This window comes from Acomys russatus, chromosome 12 (assembly GCF_903995435.1).
Source record: "Acomys russatus chromosome 12, mAcoRus1.1, whole genome shotgun sequence".
In the NCBI taxonomy this organism is placed as follows: Eukaryota; Metazoa; Chordata; class Mammalia; order Rodentia; family Muridae; genus Acomys; species Acomys russatus.
In genome coordinates this window covers 31,846,893-31,871,108 of record NC_067148.1, presented here as the reverse complement: position 1 = coordinate 31,871,108, position 24,216 = coordinate 31,846,893, and the positions used below count along the sequence as shown (strand labels likewise).

At 39.9% G+C, this 24,216-nt stretch overlaps 1 protein-coding gene across 14 annotated transcripts in view; it reads right to left on the bottom strand.

Annotated features, from left to right (window-relative positions):
- Nucleotides 1-675: 675 nt before the first annotated feature.
- Ikzf2 (IKAROS family zinc finger 2) overlaps nt 676-24,216 on the bottom strand; it is a 143,290-nt gene continuing 119,749 nt past the window's right edge. For all 14 annotated transcript variants that reach the window (XM_051154142.1, XM_051154153.1, XM_051154154.1 and 11 more), the window contains 3 exons: nt 11,318-11,455; nt 4,561-4,704; nt 676-1,667 (listed from right to left, as the gene is read on the bottom strand). In XM_051154142.1, the coding sequence (XP_051010099.1) occupies nt 943-1,667; nt 4,561-4,704; nt 11,318-11,455 (1,007 nt within the window). In that variant the 3' untranslated portion in view covers nt 676-942. The remainder of the gene's footprint in view (nt 1,668-4,560; nt 4,705-11,317; nt 11,456-24,216) is intronic.

Below are 24,216 nucleotides of genomic sequence, written 5' to 3'. Positions count from 1 at the left end.
TAAACACACCTTAGAAAGAAATATGTATACTAGGCTGCCGTCGTATTGTATTATAGCTTAAAAAACAAAACAAACAAACAAAAAAAAAAAACCTCAAATCGTGAAGAGCAGAATTCTTCCTTGAAATTACTGTCTGCCTCTTACTCACTCTTAAGATCATATGTTATTCTGAAAACTACATAAAAATACTACTTGTTACAGGTGTTAAAAGTAAGGCTGCCAGGGTGTCTATAAAATGCCAGTCATCAAATGGAAAAACAGTGCGCGAGTCTTAGAAAAATAAGATCAAAGGACCTCAGATGTATTGTAGTGGCCCTTAACTACCTGTAGTTTAAAAGTTTTGCTATACGATACAGTGTAAAACATACTGAATTATAAATTCCTTAGGGGAGGTAAACATAGAACCCACAGCAATCCAACTCATCCTAGGAGTTATTAAAAATAACAGTGTGTTTGTGTTCCACGATCTCTAAGAACAGAAAATAAAATGGGTTTACATTTTGAAACTTCTCTGAGAGTAAAATTACTTAGACCATCTTAAATCGCCAGAGTCCTACAGAGATAACTCTTAACTTTTCCCACCTTCTATCTCAAATCTGAACATCAACAGCAAATCAGAGTATCTCAGATGAATCTCTATAAACTGAGTGATTTCCTAAAGCATGATAGGCCTTAATATGGATGCACGGCTGAAATGAACTGCTTTAAACACCCACAAAATAAAACAAGCCAAGTTATCAGTGAACACCCTATCCCTTTTCTCTTGTTTCTTCCTTATTGTAATTAGGCAGAGCAAATGACATTTTGTCCACAAAATAAGCATTATAGACAGTGACAGCACTGAGAAGAAAGCGTGTCACCATCTGCAGGAAGGTGGGACTGTAAGTGCAGTGTTTCTTCATGTGCAGTCCTTCACAGGGGTCCCCTTTGGAATGAAAAGGCCTAGTGGAATGTATGCTCCCCTCGGACAATGTGTGATGAAAACTCATAACGGTCCTGGCTTCTATAGCCACAGATGTTGCATTCCAGTGGGTCCCGGTAGCCATGGCAACCCATGTGAATAGTGTACATGACATGGTCTAGGAAAAGGACTCGGCAGTGCTCACACTTGAAGGCCCTTATCTGTTCTCCTTCTCCATTGAAAACCTTATAGATGTCCTTCAGAGAGCCCTTGGGAGCCTTGGTAGCATCCAAAGCCTTGACATCCTCCTTCATGTAAGCTGGGCTTTGTTTCCTCTTGGGATTTAAGGCAGGGTTTCCTTGGTAGGACTGGTGGTCATCATGGCTGCTTTCTGAGTCAGTAGAATCGAGGCAGCTATTGCTGGGAGAGGCCTCTCTTTCCTGGGGTCGACTCTTTGGTCTGATGAGAGAGATGGGGCCATCCATGTTGTTTTCGTGACTATCAGATGTTTCCCTGCTAATGGGTCTTTCTATCCTGTTTGGATGATAGACCTGAGAATAAGCCGAGCTTATGACTGGGGCCACCTCGGCGATTGTGCTTGGTGCATGGGGCATCAGAGGGTGAAGGGCCTCAGCTCCAAGGTAGGTGATTGCATTGTTGATGGCTTGGTCCATCATATGAGACTGCATCAGCTCAGCCTCCTTCTCGTACGTTAAGTTCATATCAAAATGAATATCTGGGTAGCTGAATCGCATGAGCTTCTCCCCTAAAATTAAAAAAAAAAAAAAAAAAAAAAAGGAGAAAAGGAAAAAGTGAAAACACAACAAAATAAGTTACTGGATTAAGAATATAAAAAAATGTACAATCTTAGCTAAGCACTACATTTTACTAAATTGTGCTGTTTTACTCTTTAGGTCAAGTGTTTGGGCTCCTTTAATTCTGTCGCGATGCACTGGTATTGTTACCATGCCAAGAGAATTTACAATAAGCCATTTGCACTTGTTCTGATGCCACCCCAGAAACGGACCCAGCATGAGAGGTGTGCTTTTTATCTTATTTTTAGTTTTTATTAAAACTTTAATTTGCATGATGGTCAGCATTATAGGAGAAAGATTAAATGCCAGGAGAAAATAAATCAGACCACGCCCGCTTCTGCATCCCTCAAACACAGCAGGTGACCTACAAATACCATGGGAACACAGGGGATCTGGTTAGAGCCTATGCAGCTTCAATCTTGAGCCGAGTAGTTTGGTTGATTTAACTACTACTTCAGAGGAGAAGAGTTGTAGAGCCAATATATGTCAGGCAATAGAATGTAAGCAATTCACTGTTAAACTAGTTTGAAAGCTGTATGACCTGATAAAAGAAATAGAATTAACCAAGAATTCCAGGAGGCAGAAGCAAGGTAGATCTCTCTGAGTTCGAGGCCAGCCTGGTCTAAAAAGTGAGATCAGGACAGCCAAGAATACACCTGTCTTGAAAAAGCTAAAAACCAAACCAAACAAACAAACATTAAAAAAAAAAAAAAAAGAAAGGAAGAAAGAAGGAAAAGAAAAGAAAAGAAAAAAAGAGATGGAATTAAAAGATACTTAAAATGTATTAGGTACTGTCTCCAAAAATACTTGTTCACAAAATTGAAAAGTATTTGTTTTGAATATTGAAATTGGCAACTTTCTACTTTTACACCAGAAGTAAAAGTGTGCCATAGTGCGATGGTGGTCCTTTGTATGCTTGTTGTTAGTTTCCATGCTTTTTCTTGTTTGAAGTATATTGTTTTTCCATTTACTATAAAAACATAAAAAAATTCTCCCAAAATTTTATATCAACACAAAGTTTGAACATTAGCCATGAAGCACTTTGGGGACCCCAGACAGGAAAAAAAAAAAAAAAAAAGCAATATTCTTATTTGGCAGAGTAGATCATCTTTATCAGTTCTACCTTTAAAGCTATGCAGTATTTACCTAGTTATTTTGACAAGAGAAGCTTACAGATAAGACTTCTTGAAATAGTGTGCTATTTTATGCTATAGTATGTTGTGGATGAAGGCCTAATGAAGGAAGAGTCCCGGTATTGAATTTTGGAAGATGAAGCATTAACAAGTTAGTATTATTTCAGATTTGAAGAAATAGCCCAAATGTCCTTTAAGGTAACAATGGAGTAGTAAAAACGAACGAAGGGAAAAATATCACCTCCTTACATCCAATTCAAGATACTGAGCTGAAAGAAGAGGCATTAGGATGCAGAACGGGATGGTAAACACTGGCCAATAAAAAAGCACGGAGGTGGAGTTGCTAGCAGCAGGGCTCAGAAGCAAGAGCGGATGGCTTACAAAGGAACAATAACACTTCAGCATGGCCGACTGGTGGAGGAAAGCTGACCAGGATGAGTCAGCTAACCCAGCATGCAGCAGGAGATGGAGGGAGCCTATCTTGAGAGCACTACAGCTGGCAGGATGTAAGGTGGGAACTTGACCTGATAACGATGCTCATTCAACAAGAGGAGTCAGAAAGTCGCTATAGTGAGAGGCTTGGACGACTGTGGGTAACAGCACAAACGGAGCAGGCTAATGGAGTGGCCAGCGACTTTACAAACATTGCTCCTAGACCTTTGTGATGACCTGGACACAGACAATGAGAAAGGGATGCATGAAGCTGAGTTTTCAATCCTGGGAGTGGATGACAGCAAGATAGAAAAGGGGATGGATTCAGTGTGGGGACCAGCATGAGTAACAGTTCTATCTGGTAAGAACTTAGGAGAGAGTTTTAGGTGTGAGACACAGACAAAACAGCCTCGGGTGATAAGAGGGCTGCTTTAGAAGCATGGCAGCTGATGGAATCCCTCAGCTAGGAGGAAAGGAGAGAGACAAATGTTATAGAAACCAAGCAAAGAGTGTTTTTCCCCCCAAAGGATTTAGGTGGCAGATGCTCTTTAGGATGTGTGTGGAGGAGAAAGTCTACACAGGGCCCATTGGATTCAGAATCATGCAAGTGGGTCGTAGCCTCCAACAGAAAGCTTTCAGGGGATCCCAAGCAAGAAAGTTAGGCTGCAGGCACTGGAAACGAAGAGAGTGGAGGAAAGCATGGAAGGAGGCGCTGAGAATTCTTTCAATGACTCCATCTTTGAAGAGGAGAGAGTAGATTATGGAACACAGATGAAGGCCTGGGATACAGGGAAGGTTTTAGCTGAATTTAAGACAATTATTGTGAAATACAATAGGAAAGTGAGAAAGATGGAAGAAAATCACCAATGTGGCCAGCAGTGTAGATCTCACTTCTTACTCAGGAAGAGTTAAAATAATATGCTAGCTTTCACACATGATCTCACTTTATATACCTATGTATATACCATGTTGAGATGGTAGTAGCCTTCCTTTAATGCTTTGCCATACACCTAAGGCAGTGTGTGTGTGTGTGTGTGTGTGTGTGTGTGTGTGTGTGTGTGCCCGCTTGCGCGCCTGTGCATGCATGTACATGCATGTGCATGCGTTATGTACTTGCAAGGTCACAGAGTGGGAGAGAATGATACAGAAAAGACAGCTTTTTTTCTCTCGTATTATGGAACACACTATGTACATGTCTCACACACAGAATCCTGGAGTCCTGTCTTTTCCCATGTCAGTCACCAGGTGGAAGATCAAACCCTCTGTCTGTCCTGCTTACCCACAAACTTCTGTGGAGTGGAGCTTTTGCGCTTTCCCATGTTTGCCGTGAGCTTCTCTATGACAGCAGGTCTCTCGAAAGGCACCAGAGAAATATTGTTGTCCATAATAGGCTCTTGTTCCTTACAATCTTCCATGGGCGGTACTACAGAAAACCATATAAAGAGGCAATCTGGTGACTTTATAAACTTTTGACAGACAGACGGACGGACGGACAGACGGACAGGAACACACACACACATACACACACACACACACACACACACACACAGTTTACTTTTATGAATCTCTTTCAGATAAGTGACATTAACTGTCACCACTACTGGTGTTCAACATGTCATTTCTCATTTTATTTCTCTGAAGTATATTTAGTGTAGATTAAAATTGATAACATTTAGACTGCACTATTACCAAGACTGCTGAACTTTATTTTTATAAAATAATTTATATATGTTGCCTTGTTTTGGAGAAAGGCTTAACAGAAGCAGGATATTTGATGATTCTTCCCCTGTGCGGGGTCCTGCAGTTGATTTTCTATTTGATGAGGTCCTAGCCTCCATGGCAGCGTAACTGCCTGCCCAAGAACCTTCATGGGTGAGGTCTGGGTCTGCGCTTGTCTGTGCATAGGAAACCATTGTAGCTTTAAAGTTGTAACTTACTGCTTTTGTTTCCTTTTTTTTCTTCTTCTTCTTCTTTGAGATAGGGTTTCTCTTGTGTACCTTGGCTGGCCTGGACTAGATCTGTAGATCAGGCTGGCCTCAAACTCACAGAGATCCACCTGCCTCTGCCTCCCCGAGTGCTGGGATTACAGGCGTGCACCACCATGCCAGGCTAGTAACTTATTTCTTAAAACAGCCCTTCAGCAAGGCTGGCATACTGACTCACTGCACTACTGCCCCAATTCATTTGATGGGCTCCATTCAGTAAGCTTGCCTCTGTTGCTCATGGCTTCAGTATTGACATCACTAGGAGAGACAAGTGACTCATAAAAGTTGTTTTTGAGTAAAATCCTGATCCAGGATATTTAACTAAGGATAGGGTAACAGCAGCTCAGATGAGGTGTTTAAAATTAGTGCTTATAGGAAAAAACCTAAAGGTCCCATCTCTTAGGTGCTCTTTCCTCATTCAGCATACACTGGGAAATGGTTCACTTAGATTCTTTTGTTGGTAGAGGACAAACCTACTGTGCGAAAACCAAGGCATTCTAATCTACAATGGGATCCTGCTGAGGAACAGTAAACATTTTAAAGCAAAGCTGAAAGTGAAGTGAATGTCCAATTCACACAACCCATTCAGCACATGTTGCTGAAATGAAAAATATCATGAAAAAGGCTTCTTTATTCAGCCATTCTTTAAAGAAGTCAACAATCAATGTTTGTGTAACCTAGTAGCTTTCCCAGAAGAAATAAATTTACATTTAATAAAGTACTCTCTGGCTCTGAATAATAAAAAAGTTTCTAACAGCTGGATGTCAGTTTAGAAATAAAAATTCAAGATGAGATCTAGTAATGTGGTCATTTTCTGCACTTATACCATTTATGATATTATTGAGAGGAAATTTTCTCCCAAAGCATTACATAAGATGTTGTATGATCTCCTAACAACTGTAAAATATAACTTAGAAGAAAATAAAAAAATTAAAGCAAAGGGTTAAAAAATAATACCAAGATGACCACAGAACTTAGCTAGGGAAGCCACGAGGCCGGATGGTGAAATGGTGCCATTAATGTGGCAAGGAAACGGAAAGGGGGATGCAGATTGTGACCAATACCATTACTTGTATTTTCAGTAGTAAATTCATAAGCAATTATTAAAATAACTATACACTGGGCATGGTGGCCTATGCCTATAATCCCAGCACTTGGGAAGCTGAGGCAGGAGAATTGCTATCAGTTGGAGGTTTGCCTGGGCTACATACTAAGTCTGTTCCCAAACCAAAAGCAACCTAAAAATGTACAAAGTAGTCTACCTGTGGACAAAAACCAAATATATCACAGGCCTAGATCAGAAATGAAAAAATATTGGCAGGCAAAAGATTGTTGTAAGATTTGCCAAAAAGGCAGCAAAACTAGTCGATGGGGTTTGCCCCAAAATTGAATATGCTAATTGGTTCTGAAATGAGTGTCTTAAAGTGTGGCAGTTTTGCTTTAGGTTTTACACTGAATTTTCATATCTGCACACTCCTAACACTCAAAATGAAACCTGGGTGGGGACTGTCCCCCACCACATCCATTTCAACTCAGATGACTTCTCTCAAGTTCAATGAAACTCATGTGAACTGAAAACAATGGTTATGACAGAGTTTGGGCTATTTTCTACTTCTCAACAGTTCTTTATGGCAAAAGATGAACTTTCTGCCATATCGGTAATAATAGTAATGGGCGGAAACTTGGCAGTAAGCACCACTTCAAGAGTTTACATTTGGTAACCTATGCAATACTTTCAAGTGTCTCAGGAAACAGGTGTTCTTCATTTTACAGACAGGGAATCAAAGACACAGATACTTGAAATAATTTTTCTGTGCATTACCAGCAGATATAGAATGCTAAATGCTCAGAGGTCAGGGTTTAGGGAATCTTATAGCTTTTTGTAGGTGTATTTTGACTACTGACACATAAGCAAAAGGAATTTTCCAGATAGTTCATGTCTCCATTGTATTAATCACAGGATGAGACATTGATCTAGACCATATATGTATGTATAATAATAGCTTCATTTGCCTGAGCAAATTCCCATAACTCAGAATCTTTATTTGCAGTAATACCAAGGATGAAAGTCTATTTCTGCTTTCATATCATATTTCAACATACGGCTAAACGGACTGTAAAGGCAGATCCATGAAAGTATCCCCAACACTTGCTTCTTTTAAGAAAAACAAACAAACAAACAAACAAAAAAACCCAAACCAAACCAAACAATACAATACAAAACAAAACAATCTGTCAAATTTCAACTTCTTAGAACAGACTCCGTTTTCCTTCAGTTCAACTGATATTCCTAAGAGCATTTGGTTTCTTTAGGTAAGCCTTCAGGGTTCCCTCCTACTTCCTGGTCCTGGCATTGCCTTTTCCCCCTTTCCTTGACATCCGGTATCCAGTCTCTGCCAATACTGTCCCATTCCCCAGGCAGACATCAAACCTTTGTCTACATTGGTGATGCTTCCCTTTAGATGACAGTGATCCTTATCATCCAGTGACTCCTTACCGATTACGCCATGTCACTCACACGCTGCAGCCGTGTACAGTGTTTCTGGCTCCCAACCTGCTGCTCCCGCCTTGTGCCTTGCTTCCTCCTGTCACTCACTTACTGAATTGTCTGCTAATGACCTTCGGTACCCACACACCTCTTCTCTGCATGGAATATACAGACTGTTTGCTGTCAGATATGTGGGCTTTCTCATACCCCTCCTTCTCAGATCTGATGGTAGGTATGCATGTTTGAAGCTTTCCTTAACTTCCCCCCATCAACCAAGTGTCTGTGCTCCTGGAGCACTTCACAGATGTCACTACTATGATATAGATATATAAAGTATGACCTTTTATCTTTCTGTTTCCAGAATGTTCCATAGCAAGTCTTTGGTAAGTCTTTTCTGTCAGACATGGAGCTGATGGCAGCTATACTGATAAAAAGAAAAAAAACCTTCACTCATACCACTAACAGAAAAGGCCAGGGGGGCGGTGTGTGTGTGTGTGTGTGTGTGTGTGTGTGTGTGTGTGTGTGTGTGTGTGTGTGTGTTGGGGGATGACAGATAATATAAGAGAACAGGAAGAGAGGGAAGAACTAAGTACGAATTTCTGAGGTGCAAGACAAGCTATGTATGAGACAATTGACAACTGTAGTTGCATTTTACCTAGGTTTTCCTAGCCGAGGGCACCTATCATCTGCCACCCGACACAGTCCATATAGTTCCCCATTAAATATTTTCATAGAAGTAGAAGGAGACATACAATGTTCTTAAGATTATCACTATGAATCCAGAAGGGTACAGCATGAAATGGCGTTAATACTGTGGTTGAAGTGTCGTTGAAGCACTAATATTTAAGAACAAATGCTACAGCTTGTAGTATCAAAACCTACAATTATCTTTACTCGTCCCTGGCCTGGTCTGTGTAACCAGTGCCATGTCTTGTCTCTTTCAAGCTCTCCTCATTGTGTTCTAGGTTGATGACAAGTCTGTCATGAGCCTATCCTTGAGCAGAGATAAACAACCTGGGAAGCAAGGATGATGCTAAAACCCCAGCTCTTTAGGAGACACATCTTTATCTCTCTACAATATAACACAAACGCTAAGATTGGGCCATTCACCCATAGAGAATGTTATTTAAAATTATATATTTAGGACATCCTATTGGGACTCTAGGTGAGAGAAGCATGGGAGAATGGGGAAATAGAAGGATCCAGAGGGTCCTAGAAACCTACAAGAAGAACATTATGATGGGCAGATCTGGGCCCAGGGGTCCTGCTCAAACTATGGCACCAGCCAAGGACAATACATATAGTAAACTTCAAAACCTCTACCCAGATCTAGCCAATGGACAGGACATTCTCCACAGTTGAGTGGAGAGTGGGCCCTGACTTTCACACAAACTCTGGTGCCCCATAATTTGACCACGTCTCCTGGATAGGGAGGCCTGGTGGCACACAGAGAAAGGATAACAGGCAGGCTACCAAGAAGAGACTTGATACCCTATGAGCATATACAGGGGGAGGAAGTCCCCCTCTGTCACAGTCATAGGGGAGGGGAGTAAGGGGAAAATAGGAGGAAGGGCGAAATGGGAGTATACAAGGGATGGGATAACAATTGAGATGTAATATGAATAAATTAATAAAATATATTTTAAAAATTATATATTTGTATCTTCTCTACAACAATAAAAAGTCAGGAGAAATGCTGGTTTTTATTTGGGTATACTTATAATTCAGAGTTCTATAAGTGAATGAATGGAAAAACAAATGAACAGAATTTGCAATGTTCTCTAATCAAAGGCCAGAATTGCAACAGGGAAACATCCCAGGGAAAAACTAGTAAGGATGCTCTGCAGCCTCTTCAGAGGGCTTTGGCATGCTGCTAAACCTACTTCAGTCCTCTACCTCCAGTTGGCCCCATAACCAATAATTTAAAACAGCGGTTCTAAACCTAAGGGTCATGATCCCTTTGGTAGCCCTGTAGCTCCAAAACATTCTCATTGCAATTCACAACAGCAGCAAAATTACAGTTAGGAAGTAGCAATAAAAACAATTTTATGGTTGGGTGTCACAACAACACAAAGAACTGTATTAAGGGGCCACAGAATGAGGAAGGTTGAGAACCACTGGCTTTAAACAAAGTAACCTTCTGAGTAGGCAAATGCAATGCCCAGTGTTACACAATGATACCATTAAGGAGAACAGCCCATTTACTGGTTCTTAGTGTGAATGCTTTCAAATCTAATAACAAAACAAACTGCTTAGGAGACATTTGTTATGTACTCTATTACAATACATTCTCATAGTATACCTAAGACCAACATATTCACACACTGCATACTCAGACCTGATTTATAAAACTCTGAGGGCCACAGCTGTCTGACTACCATGCTCTGGGTACTAAGCTATCCTCATTCACTCAGGCGATGCAAGCTTGCAATATCAACTCCACAGAGTTAAAGCCGGGTAGGTCTACGAAAACTTATGTTTGTAACAATACACACATACATGATTTATTCACAGCAATGAATCACACTCAATTAGATTATCTAGCTGAAAAAAATCAACTCTTTATGTAAGGACCAAAACTATTTAAAAACAACAAAAATGTCTAAAATTGCAGAAAACAAATCTCAAAATCAAAACCACAAAACCACTAACTGTGTAACAAGAACACTTGCACGGTATATATTATATATAAAAAAAACAACTAAAAAATTCCATAAATGATCCTTGATTTGTCTATATCTAAGTCAATGCATATTTACATTTTTAGAGTGACTGAGACAAATTATACTTTATAGTATTGGTCAATCCTTTAAAAAAAAAAAACCCAGTTAAGTCAGGACTTTTGTTTTTATTTGTATGGTATCAGTTGGTATGTGTAGCAAGACCGAGAATTTGAAGAACTTGAATTCCTCATTCACTTTGGTAAGACTGATTAGCTGAATTAACTTTGTAGGCGCTGCCACACCATCCAGACCACATTGCACACTCCTGTTCTCTATTGTGAAGACCAAGGTGTTTTAGGGGGAAGGAAAGGGGTTAAATATTGGTCTAGGTTGTTTTTTCCATATGTCTACAGCCATATATCTACAGTAAAGTTATTATTTTGCAAATGAATTATTAGGCACAATTTCAAGTTGTACCACCTCTGAGGGAAGTTATAACGTTAACATTCTCTGCACTCACTCAGCAAACACGGAGGACTAAGTTGAACCATTTTAAGGTAGAAATTCAAGAGAAGACTAAGTGCTTTCCTGTGGCATTTTAATCCAGCTTTAATGCTGGCTGTCGTCACTACTGTGTTAATTCAGACACATGCTATCAGGACTGAGTTGGGAGTGCCATGGAAACTCGACCATCTTGTTCGCAGCGTGTTCCAAAAAAACAGCTCGTGTCAACTGCTGAGGGAGAGTATCCCATACAGAGCAAGCACGGTTGAAAACTGTATGAAACACAGTCAGCTTTTGCCTCCGTGTGCAAAGGGAGGTGGACCGATTTAACCCACGGGAAGGACTGTGCAAAGGAGAATCGGAGGGAAGAGAGATCACAAATGCATTTGTACCCACCATGGTGACTCATGACCTGCCCGGCAGCCTCCAAGCTGACGTTCTGGAGATAGTTGTGACAGCGTTCCTTGTGCTCCTCCAGTGAGCTGCGCTGCTTGTAGCTTCGTCCACAGTAGTTACACTTGTGAGGTTTGCCCACTGCGAAGAGAGTCAGGGTTAGTGCGCTCCTCTCCTCAGCAAATGAACGGCTAGCTTCTGGTAGTTTTGGGAGAAACATTTATATGCTCTTCTGACAGTCTCTTCCTCCTCCACACGCCAATTTAGGCAAAACCAATAAATTGTCTAGTAAAATGAAAGGAGAGCGAGAAGGTAGGAAGATTGCACCTCTGTGAGCAGGAAATATTGAATCAACTCACGCTCTGACTGTATTCTCTGTATTCCCATCCACGGTGGCTGATGATCGGGTTTTACATGGACTTCCTAACACACTGACCTTTACAGAACCATGCCAGGTTTCACTCCTTACAAAGATAGATCAGGGCTTTCCTGCATATATGGTAAGGCTGTGTGTGTGTGTGTGTGTGTGTGTGTGTGTGTGTGTGTGTGTGCACGTGCGCGCATATGTGTGTGTGCACATATGAGTTTTAGTAATTGCTAAGAATTTCTCTGAAGAAAAATTAAAATACAACAACTTGAAATGTCAATGTTTAAATTAAAAAAAAGATTATTCAGGGGCTCTGAGAAAATTAAAAAGAACTCAAGTGTTGAAAAAAAAGTATAGATGTAAGTATGGAGAAGGGTTCTCTTTCCTTTGCACTGGGTAGCAACTGCTCACACAGAAAAACTTCGCAGCAAGTGTGTGTGCTCTTCTGCACAGGTCCTGCCTTTGTGGTAACAAGAATTAACCTCCGAGGTGCTGAGCTGGAGCATTAAGAACTATGGTAATGGTCTATGGAAGAGATTTTTTTTTCCTAAGAGAGAGCTATTTTTTCTGTATTCAATTATTCAATACAGCTACTAAAGTATGTACTGTGATGTTTACGGGGAACAACTTTGAAAACCTCATAGGAAAGAAAGAAAACTCTATGGACACTGAGGGATGTTTTAAGGTTGGACCACCCATAAGGCTGTTTTGGAGCACTTTGGTTCTTGGTTTGACATGAATCCTGAGCAACAGGCAGCAGTAAGTGCTCCGTGCCAGAGCCCTCAGCCCAGAAGGACAGTGCGAATCAGGCCAGTGACCCTCCTTTGACTCCTCGAGGAGTCACTTAGTTTTTGCCTGCAGAACAAACAGTGGCCTCATTTTTCATAGTAACATCCTCACTGCCAGCTACCTTATACTCCCAGATGACGACACTGGTCACAAGAGAAACTGTAGTCCTGTAGCAAGCAGACATACTCAAAGGCGCCTAACATTTGCACTGTGGATTAGAAAACAAAACCAAGCCCCCATCTATTTGATGTATATACACCTTAAGATCAGTTATTAGAGAATGAAAATTTAATAACACATTTTTCACAAAAGTAATCTAAGGCAAGGTTAGCCATTTAAAAATACTGGGGAAGGGATTTCTATTTTTGAAAAGCAAGTATTTATGGCTCCACTTCTGGGAAGTAGCCGTTAATATAGGCGTAGAACACAGTCTTCTGTGAAAACATTAAAATATAAGAAAATATTTTCAGACAAAAACAGTTTACATAATATGTATCTACATGTAAGCATATTGCAAGATGTGCCACTACCTAACAATGCTCTCATTTTTCTATTACCATAGGAACTAATGACATTATACTGAGTACGTCTGCTAACCAACTAACACCCGCCACACACTTTACATTGAAAGTATAGGCCGCTGTGAAACTCACTCACTGTCCATCAGCCCTGGTGTTAGTTTTGCTGCACTGGATCTTACAATATCTGTTTTTTGTGTGTTTTTCAACATATTTTCTCCATGTTACTTTAGGCATGCTTTATACCATGTCAACTTAAGTGAATTATGCTGCCATGCTACTGCTGTCATGTAGAACCTCTGTAACCTCCCAGCTTACTCTATACAGAAGAAGGAGGAGGAGGAGGAGGAAGAGGAAGAGGAGGAGGAAACAAGCATACTTTCATCTGAGTTTCTTTTCCTACTACTGTGATGAAATCTCCTGACAGAAGCAACTGAATGGAAAAAAGTTTATTTCAGCTCACTGTCCATCCTGGCATGGATGTTAAAGCAGCGGGAGGTCACATGGCCCCACAGACAGGAAGCAGAGAGCAATGAACATCAGTGTTCACCATTGCTTCTCCTTTTCATGCAGTCAGGAACCCAGGCCCAGGGAGTGGTGCCATAGCATTTTAGTGTGGATCTTCCCACCTCTATCAACTTCATTAACATAATCACTGAAGCCAAGCTCAGAGGCTGACCCACTGTAGATGACACCTCAAGGGGAGGTCAGTCTCCATCCTGTCAAGGGACAATCAACATTAGCCGTAACAACTTTGTATGAAGCCAACTCATTTCACAGGCTTCTCTTTTTTTTGAAGCCTATTTTATATGTTCTAATTCTTCTCCCTTCTTGTCATTGCTCTTCCTTTCATCTTGTTATCAGTGCCATCTCTAGAAATGTCACTAACTTTTAAAATTGAGTTTTAGAACTATAACCTCCTCAGTTCATCACCTCTTCATCTCCACTTTACGTAAATAAAGCAAATATTGGGTGACATATTGGATGCTGGAGGGTCTTGCTGTAACAGTCTTCTATTCTCACAGAGTATCAGGAAATAGTCTATACTTTGCCTTCACATCTCTAATCTGAGAATAGGACAGTAGGTACCAATACAGTGGAGAAACTGATGTGTAAAACACAGAAAAAATTTTCACGGTTCCCAGGTGTACATTACAGTTTGGTAAGAACAGAGACTTGGTTCACTAGCAATATACTACAGATTGTGGTGGGTTCTGCAGTGTAAAAGAGTGCAGTGTTAGGATAACATATAGAATCTTTAGTACAAGTTGATGGACTGGGAAGGCATGTCGGAGGCAGGCACATCTATGACAGGTGGTGCTTGTGAGCCTCCCTGTGGGTGCTGGGAACCAAACTCGGGTCCTCTGGAAGAACAGCAAGTACTCTTAACCACTGAGTCACCTCTCTAGCATGTTTATTTTATTTTTAACTTAATGAACATTTTTATTTTATTTTATTTTTTTTTACCAATTATACTCATAAAGAAAGCCATATGGGAAGAAAATAAAAAAAATATAAAACTAAAAAGGTGTTAATGAAATACATTCTGTCCTTCCTGTCTGGCCCCCACAATCTAATCATAATCTCCAAAGCAATGCTTTTCAACTTCTTGTGATTATATTCTGTTTTTAAATACTGCACATGTTTGTCTTTTTTCATCAGGGTGAGAGATGACACATTGCCCTCTGGTAAGTATTCAAACCCCCTACAAACGTCCTCTCAAGCCTCCTTTGATTTCAAATTACAGGAAATTTTCAAATTAATAGTCTATAAATGGAAATGTCCATTATTAATGGAGATATTAATCATAGTATACTACGTAGCCGAATCCAATTCCATTTCAGTTCTTGTGCAATTTTTAATTTTTCCCAGTTAACAACTGTTTTTTAAAACCCTCCTCTTTGTGGTTTTGTGCTTAGTGCTTCTCCCTTCCTCCCTTCCAGATAATTGTTCTAAACATTCTTATCCTGAGCCATTCTCAGGTCTAAGCCAGGCCCCTTATCTTCTTGGCCTTCTCACAGCAAGGTATACTCCAAACTCGACAGAACCCATGGAGTCCTCAGATTATTGGATAATTACAGTTTTGACAACTGGTCATTGTTTCTCTATGACTGGCTCTCCTGATGGCCTAAACCTAACATGTTTCTCTCCCTTTTTTCAGTATAGGATTTCTAGGTCAAAAATAATTTCCCTTGACATTTTGAAGGTTTTGTTCCATTGAAGTAGTAATCTTCAGTTTCTTTTTAAAATACCTGATATAAACGTGGCTTTGTATGTAGCCTGCTTAGTGCAAGGCTCTTAACATCTATTTGTCTTTGGTGTTGGAATGTTTCTGAAATACAAACTGCATGTCTTTAATCTAGAGTTTAGATGTGTGCCCTTTAGCTCTTATAAAAGGTGTGTGTATCATACATAATATTTATAAAAATTCCACAAATATGTTCACAACATGTAAACATATGGCTATAGTCACATTGTTATTAAAGAGACTATAACTCTTAACATTTACATATGTATAAATTTATAGTGCTCTTTTTGAAGATGGGGATATCTACTGCTCCATGTCACTTATAGGAAATAATATCCATTCTGACTAAGACAATGAACTGGCCACTTATTGAAGCTCATTTCTAGACTGTGTCCCATTCTGTTACCTCTGTCTATAAACCAGCATATCAGGATTTACTAATAAGTCACCAGCCTACCCTTTTCAAAACTCTGAAAATTTCAGAGTTTCTTAACCACCCCCCAAGAGTAATGTGCACAAGTTTATCAATGTTTATAACAACAAACAAACAAACAAACAAACCAGGAAAAACTCTGCTGGGATGCTGACTGAGACTACCTGGAAATGACAGGCTTAACTTCGGGAGAATTGATGTCTTTTAATTTTTTCATTCTTTGCTTTTTTTTTTTTTTTTTAATGTTTGGGTGCGCTGTCTGCATGTACACCTATACACCCCTCCTGGAGCCCACAGCGACCAGAGGAGGACTGACACACGGTTGTGTGACAGCATGTGAGGGCAGGGGATGGAACCCAGATGCTCCTGGAGAGGAATGAGTGCTCTCAACTGCTGAGACATCGCTCCAGTTCCCAACAGTTAATCTTAGCCGTAGATGTTTTCCAACATCAAAACACTGGATCTGGACCCCGTTTGTGTGTGTGTGTGTGTGTGTGTGTGTGTGTGTGTGTGTGTGTGTGTGTGTGTGCTTGTATGCCACCCGTGTGGGGATGACTGTGAGTTAGGAAAAGGGTGTTGGCTCCCATGCAAGTGGAGTCCAGATGGTTGTAAGATGCCTGGTGAGAGGACTGAGAACCAAACTCACATCTGCTAGAGCACAGCAAATGCTCTTAACCACCAAACCATCTCCCCAGGCACATGCTTCAGAACTAGGCTTACCTTTTATATACAGGTTTACTTAAATTTATCTACAAGTATTTCATAAGCCTTGGACGCTACAATAAATGGCAATCCATTTAAAGTAAAATTGTCAATGGTCTGTTCCTATCACACATATGAACACATGTCATACCTTCTTAGGATGTTACATAGATAATGATCATTTACACTGCAGCACAGCTGGGGTTCTGTGTGTGGGATAGGGCTTTAGGGTAACATTTATTAAACTGTACAAAATTTTAGTAACATAGGAGGAATAGGCTCAGAATATTTACTGTAGAATGCGATGGTTACAGTTTAATATGTTTTTGAAAATTACTGTGTAGATCTTAAGTGTTCTAACCAACCAGAAAAGAAAAGAAAAGAAAGAACAGCATAGACTTCTGAGCAATAACAAATAGTTTAAAGTTAGTACACACATATCAGAACAGCCTTTTGTACATGCTAAATGACCTTTTTCTTTTAAAATACTTAGCCTTTAGGAAAAATGAATTTGGTTTATTTGTACTGGCCTTGGATTTTGAACTGAATGCAATTATTCAGTACTTTTCATGCTTCGGTCGATTCCTTAGAACTGCTATGTAGGTGACTGCATCATAATGCTAAGGCTGCTTTTCTGACCGGTTTCTACCCGGTCATACTCTCCATGTGTTCTCTCTTTTTTCCATTACTATAGTGACTAGATTTAGGATGGTGTTGATGGAGCTGGGAGAAGACATTCTTAATCCCTCTCTTCCTCCTTTTTGTCTTCTTCATTTTCTTCTTCTTTTCATTATAATACAATACCAGCAGAATGTTACTCATATATGACCTTCGTGTCAAGAAATGTGCTTCTGTTTTATTGCTGAAATATTTTATTATTGCAAACTGCCTTTTGCAATTATGAAGATCATTATATGGACTTTATTTGTAAGATAACTGGAAACATTCTATTAATGGATTGCTAGCCAATGTTAAACCAACTTAAAAACTCTTGTACTAAGTCCTATCTGACTGGTGTTATTTTCTTATATTTCTGGACTCAACATGTTGTATTTTTAATAAAGAATTTTGCATCTTCATTCTTTAGAATGCTGGCTACACAGTGTGCTGCTTTTGCCATATCTGTGATTTGGTAACAGGCAAATGTGGGCTCACAGAACTCAGTTACATATGTTATTCTCTTTCCTCTCTGGCAGTTTGTTTCCCAGATGCTTTCCTTACATGCACTGTCTTCCTTCAAATAATTAAGTACTTCCCAGTGACATCATGTGGGGGGTTTTTGGTTTGGGAAGGTTTTCAATTCCCGTTTCAACTTCCCAAGTAAACAAAGGTTAGCCAAAGTATGTTTCTTCATGAGTGAGGTTTGGCAAATTTCTTGAAAGGCAGAAATTATGTCACTTAATTGAGTGCACTGATGTCACATTCTTTGCTCTACTTCTGTATTATGCCTCTCATGCAGCTATGGCTTAGACAGAGATCTTATTTTCCTTTCTGAGTGTGGTCAGATGAGGACTTCCTCTTTAACACTGATTGATCTCGACTCTTTTTAAAATGGTTCCTTTCACAAAATCAGCATTTGCATTCATTGGATTTTTTCTCCTTTCTGTTTTATTCTTACTCATCCCCAACTGCCCACCCCCCACACCCCTGAGACAGAGTTTCTCTGTGTAGTTCTGGCTGTCCTGGAACTCTCTTTGTAGACCAGACTGGCCTCAAATTCAGAGATCCTCCTGCCTCTGTCTCCTGAGTGCTGGGATTAAAGGTGTGTGCCACCACGCCTGGCCCTCTTACTTTTGTCCTTATTAATATATGCGTGGTTTTAACTTTGTCTTCTGTATTCATTCAGATTTTTAAAATTCAGATCACAACTCAATTGTTATCCCATCACTTGTATTCTCCCATTCCTCCCTCCCTCCTGCTTTCACCCTATTCCCCTCCCCTAGGTCTATGACTGAGGGAGACCTCCTCTCCACATTCCTGTATGCTGCTACACTGTTCAGAATCAATTTGGTCCCTTTGAAGTTTGCTTTTATGCTCTTTGGAAGGCACAGAGCGTACTGAAAGGGCTAGGCTAGACCCTTTGAGGACAGGATTGGAAGTATGGCATCATAAGATCTTTTGGTGGGTGAGAACTATGCTTTTCTAGCCTTCTGTTGACTCTAAAAGTATTTGGCCTTCTGATTTTTGGTTGTTATTTTCCCAGCTTCAGAAAAACTGATAACCAATTAGCCTAAAGGTCACGTGGGCCACCTGCAAATGTAATACCTTTCTGTGCAGTTTCCTGTGCTCTGATCTCTGTCTCTTATGTTCAGCTCAATTGCCTGGTACTAGCTGGGTTCTCTGCCTGAGCGATTGTATGAAAGCTGCCTCCGAAAAGTCAGCTGGAACAATTTACAGTACTTGACATCTTTGTTTTTTGTCACGCAGGCATCAAAGTTCTGCACTGCCTATTGTTACGTGGAAAATTCAGTTAATAGACCCTGTAGTACTCTAGATGACTACATTGGGAAGGCAAACCTGGCCTCATCGTTCATCATGGTTGGAAGCAAAAATTTTAAAAACCATTTTTAACTGACAATACTGAGAAGACATGCAAATTATACTAAGAAGTCAGGCTAACTCTAGTGTCAATGCAATTCAGGTAATTGGCACAAAGTTTCTTATGAAAGTAATTCTAAGAAGATAAGTTATGACACCAAAGATTCCTACAGAGAAGACAGTATGGCCAGCATTTATAACTACTTCAAAAGTTATTGCCACTCTTTGCTTTAGTATACCTTCCTTCTAGAAAAAACATCCTACAATGGTTGACGTGACTTGTGCGAGCTGCAAATAAAAACGCTTGACCTGAGGAATACATAGGAAATTGGAGATTTAGAAAACACAGTGAAATAAAGCAGAGGTGGTTAGAACTGGCTTGCAGTTTAACAGTGTTTTCTTCATCTATTTTGATAAGTAATTAGTAATAATCAGCTGAACCCCCTTATTCCTACCTAAAATTAAGAGCAAGCCAAACACCCATAAATGGTTTTGAAGCAAGAATGTTGCTTATGAAGACACCCAACCAAGTCCTCTTGTTCACCTATATTTTTTTGAATTAGGTCAGAGTTCACCAGTTTTTCTAGTGAATGTATAAAACAAATTATAATCTACTAATATGCCAGTAACTTTCTTATTCTGTATATAGATGTAAGTATGTCTACACAGGCAGAAACACAAAGAAACACACCCATTATGCAGAAAATACACTTACTTGTTTCAAGATAGATGCAATTAGCAAGAGGGCATTAAATGCACATTATTTTGCGCATTCCTTTAGTAAAACTGAATATACTCACCCACTTATGACTACTTTTAGGAATGCAAGTATTGGGAGATTTTCCTTGATAACTGCTTGAGAAGTTATAAATTAACCCAAAGAAAGATTACCCCTAACACGGTACACATGACATTTAAATTTTTGTCTCGAACCTTAAGTTATACTTTGTTTGAATTGGTGTTCTGTTGCATTGTATGGGCTCTACAAATGAACAATTTTGTGTTTCTTGCACATTTGTGTATAGGAGTGATACTCGTGTGTGTGCAGGTGTATTTGCCATGCCTGTGTGCATGTGGAGGCCTTAGGGCAATGCCTGCTGTCTACTTCTAGTGTGCTCCACCTTATTTGTTTATTCATTCATTTATTTATTTGAGACAGAGTTTCTCAGTGAACATGTGGCTCTTGGCTTTCAGCCACAGCAGCCAGCCAGTGAGCCCATGGGATCTGGCCATGTCTGGGCTTGCTCTCACTAGTGGGGTTCTGGGTGGGTGGCAAAGCTCAAACGTAGGAGTGGAAGAGCTGGACTGAGGTGCTGCTGCACATGCAGCTAACACCTCACACACTGACCCTTCTCCCCAGGCCCCAGTTTTAGGGTTTTGAACACCTATAGATACATAACGGACTAGAGGAAACTTTTGCAAACTTACACTCACCCTGGCAGCTGATGAGATGGGCATTTTCCTATAATGACATAGAAGGTCGTTTCTAAATAATAAAATCCCAACTATGGTGCTACATCTATTTCCCAAAGTCATAGGAAGGGGCACTGAAGTGTAAAGAAGTTGCTCGGGAAGCCCACATGTGGCAATTCTGTTACAGACGTACACAGTAATATTCTATCCGGCAAGCGACAATGTAATCTACTTGCCCAGTGTCAGTGACGTTTACCACACTCCATTCAGTGATAAGGTGTTTGTGAAGTTTGGCCTCAGCCATTGTTTTAGTGCACAGAAGAGCCGTTTGTGGGGTGGCTGTGGTCCCTAGGTTAAGGGAACTGAGTTGTACTCATGAAGACACACAGGCACGTTTTTATGTACAGGGGCTATTTAACAGTGACAGGAAACCATTGCTTCTTTTCTGATTTTACATGTTATAATACATTTGTAAATGGCCCTTGCATTGTTAGGATGCAAATACTCATTAGGGCCTGATTATGTAATAAATGCCCGGGTATTTACATTAGCCTGAAAATGGTACAAAGACAATAAAGATGCAAAGTGAACCCAGAAAGCTTGGAAACTTCTATGCTGGACAACATAAATTGTTCTTCTTTTTCATTTGCATTCATGAAAGTGAACAATTAATACATAACTTTAGCTATTCGTAACTATTTCCTTTACCACTTTATCAGCTGTGTCTCAGTGCTGTAACTTTCCCATCAACTTACTCAGGGATATGACTGCTAGTCACTCTGCAACCCGTTCCTAATAAATATTTAACTTAAAATTTTTTAGAGATTTAGAATTTTTATTTTCATCTGGTTAAAAAGTTGATGCCTTTCCCTCCTGTGATTTATTTTATCTGATATAATCTTTAAAACATTCCCTGACACAGAATGCTTTAGAAATGCTCCCTCAATAACCCTTAAATCCTTACAAGTATTGATGACTTCAGACATTTTTGAATAAAATGATTAAGGGGTGAACTCTTAGAAAGGAAACAGGTCTATAACTGAAAAATGAGCTATGTTTTCCCCCAGAGAATCCCTGTTATATTAAGTCATGTCAGTATAATTGGGTGTCAGTCAAAACTTTTTTTTCTTGAAGACAGAGTTTCTCTGTGTTAGACTTGGTTTTCCTGGACTCCCTTTGTAGACCAGGCTGACCTCGAACTCACAGAGATCCACCTGCCTCTGCCTCCCTGAGAGCTGGGATTACAGGCGTGCGCCACCACATCCGGCTGTATGTCAAAACTTATCACAAATAACTTTCTTTTTTTTTTTTTTTTTTTTTTTTTTTCCACAAATAACTTTCATCTCTCCAGGACGTTTACTATTGTGGTTGGGGGATGGAGAAAAGAATGCTAATATCTAAGTAGGTACAAGTCACATACATTTAAATTAGGTTTATTCACAATGGGAGTGTGTGTGTGTGTGTGTGTGTGTGTGTGTGTGTGTGTGTGTAATTTTAAAAAGTGCGTTTATAGTCCTTATAACAAGACAAGGAAGCAAAGAAACAAAATTTACTTAACCCAATGCTTCCCCCATTACTGTAAACGTATTTTTCTATTTGACGAGTAATAATTTCCCCAATGAATAGCCTGTGCGTGTTTTGAAAAACTGTCTTATAATGAACAGGCCCATGGTTCATTTTATTTTTCTTATATAGGACCTGATTAGATTTAAGGGTTAGATCTCTTTCATCACTCTATCAATGTGTGCTATGGAGCATTTTTTTGGCACCATGAATATGATGGATTGACAAGACAGACATTGCCACTGTGTGCAAAAGCTAACTCTTATCATTCAAACATTTCCATTTGTAATAATGCTAATAACATCAGCTTCCAAATTTAGTTAAAAATCTTACAATGGACACAGTCACCAGGAGAAATTACACCTGTGAGAGCAGGTGGTCATTGAATGGGAGGTGGGAGTACGATTGACAGGTGGAGCCCTTCCCAGCCAGCATGCGTGAGACCCTACATCCCATTCCCAGAACCATCAAAGAAAACCAAAACCAAAACCAAACCAAACCTAAGCAAAAAACCAACAACTCCAAGTTGGGCCTTTGAAACCAAATAAATCAGACTTTTGAAAGATAACGAATGTATCTACTTTTCTTTTTTTAGTCCACTGTGAAGAAGACTGTGCATAATTTAATACAAGTAAAATTGTTTTTAGAAAAGTGCAACATTTTGACATTTACTTTTATATCACTTCGCTTAAGTTATAGCTTTTCCCAGCTTTCTTGCAACGGCTGCCTAAGTTAGGAAGCAAAACGACGTGAAATGAACACTGTAAAGTGCTCTTGGAGCCATGCTACCCGCACTCACCTAGAACCATGCTACCTGCGCTCCTCCAGAGCCACGCTTCCTGCGCTCCTCCAGAGCCACGCTTCCTGTGCTCCTCCAGAGCCACGCTTCCTGTGCTCCTCTAGAGCCACTCTCCCTGTGCTCCTCCAGAGCCACGCTTCCTGTGCTCCTCTGGAGCCATGCTCCCTGCGCTCCTCCAGAGCCATGCTCCCTGCACTTCTCTTTTTATTGTTTATTATCGATTTCTCAATGAAAGAATTACTTAAACAATAAGCAAATATACAAGTTTAGACATCTCAAATGTTACAGCCTTTAAAAATAGACACAAGTAAATTGTCAAATTATCCTACTATTATTAACTATGCGGAGCTGACAGGGATGCCCACATTTTTCATAGCTGTACTATAAATTGCTTCCCTGACTGGTGACATAAGAAAAGAGCTACAGAAACTGCAAAGGTATAAAATCCTGTAACACAGCAAGGAGGGGCTATAGTAAAACCTAAGAAACATGGAGATCTAGCCGAATCATTTCATTACTATACATATATGAAATATTCATTGAAGGAACAAAAATACAAAGCTAATTAAGAACTTTTTAGACTAAAACAAATAAATAATCTAATCATATGAACTTTCTCTTTGATGCAACTTCTACTTTTTTAAATGTGAGCACAGAGTGTGCACATGTGTGTTCAGAAACTAGGGTACAACCTAAGGTATTGCTCCGTGGGAGCCACCGTGTCTTTTAGGGCTGGGTTTCCCACTGAAACCCAGGGTTGGCTAATCGGCATAGGGTACCCAGCCAGTGAGCCCCAGGGGTCTTCCTGTTCCTGCTTCCCAATGTAGAGGTGACAAGCCCATGCTACCACAGCTGGCTTTATATGTGGGCTCCAGAACTCTTAAGCTCTACACCAACTGAGCTTAATCCACAGCCCACGTGACTTCTATTTGTAAACTGTTCTTTTTAGTCTTAACTAGCACCACTAGGAGAACAGACACTGTAAGAGAGCAACCCACTTGGGAAGCACAGCTGTTCAAAGGGAATTTGTCCGGAAACAGGTAAGTTCCCTTAATTTAAGTCATTATATAAAGTGTGTGTGTGTGTGTGTGTGTGTGTGTGTGTGTGTGTGTATTCAAATTCTATCCCTAATACAGACACTGTATGAATCCTTGCGGCAACACTTGTATCTAGCATGCCACATTTTTTTTGTAAGAAATTTAAAAAATTGTAACAATGCTTACAGGAAACAAAGATGTTAGAATGTTGATGCAGAACATCGGAAGGTAGTGAGTGCTAAGCTATAGAACAAGAGTTGCCATTTACTGAGCATCAACAATGTGCTATGTGTCTTAAGCTTCTCATATGCACTTAAAATTTTTTCTTATTTACTATGTTTACTGATTATTATCGCCTCTCATTACTACATACATTACACAGGGAAAATTTTGTTCTTACTTTTTTTTGTTTTTTAATCTCCAGTGTCTAGAAAAAAATTCCTAGCACCCAGATGCCAAGACATTTATATCCAGTGAACAAATTTGATGTCAGTG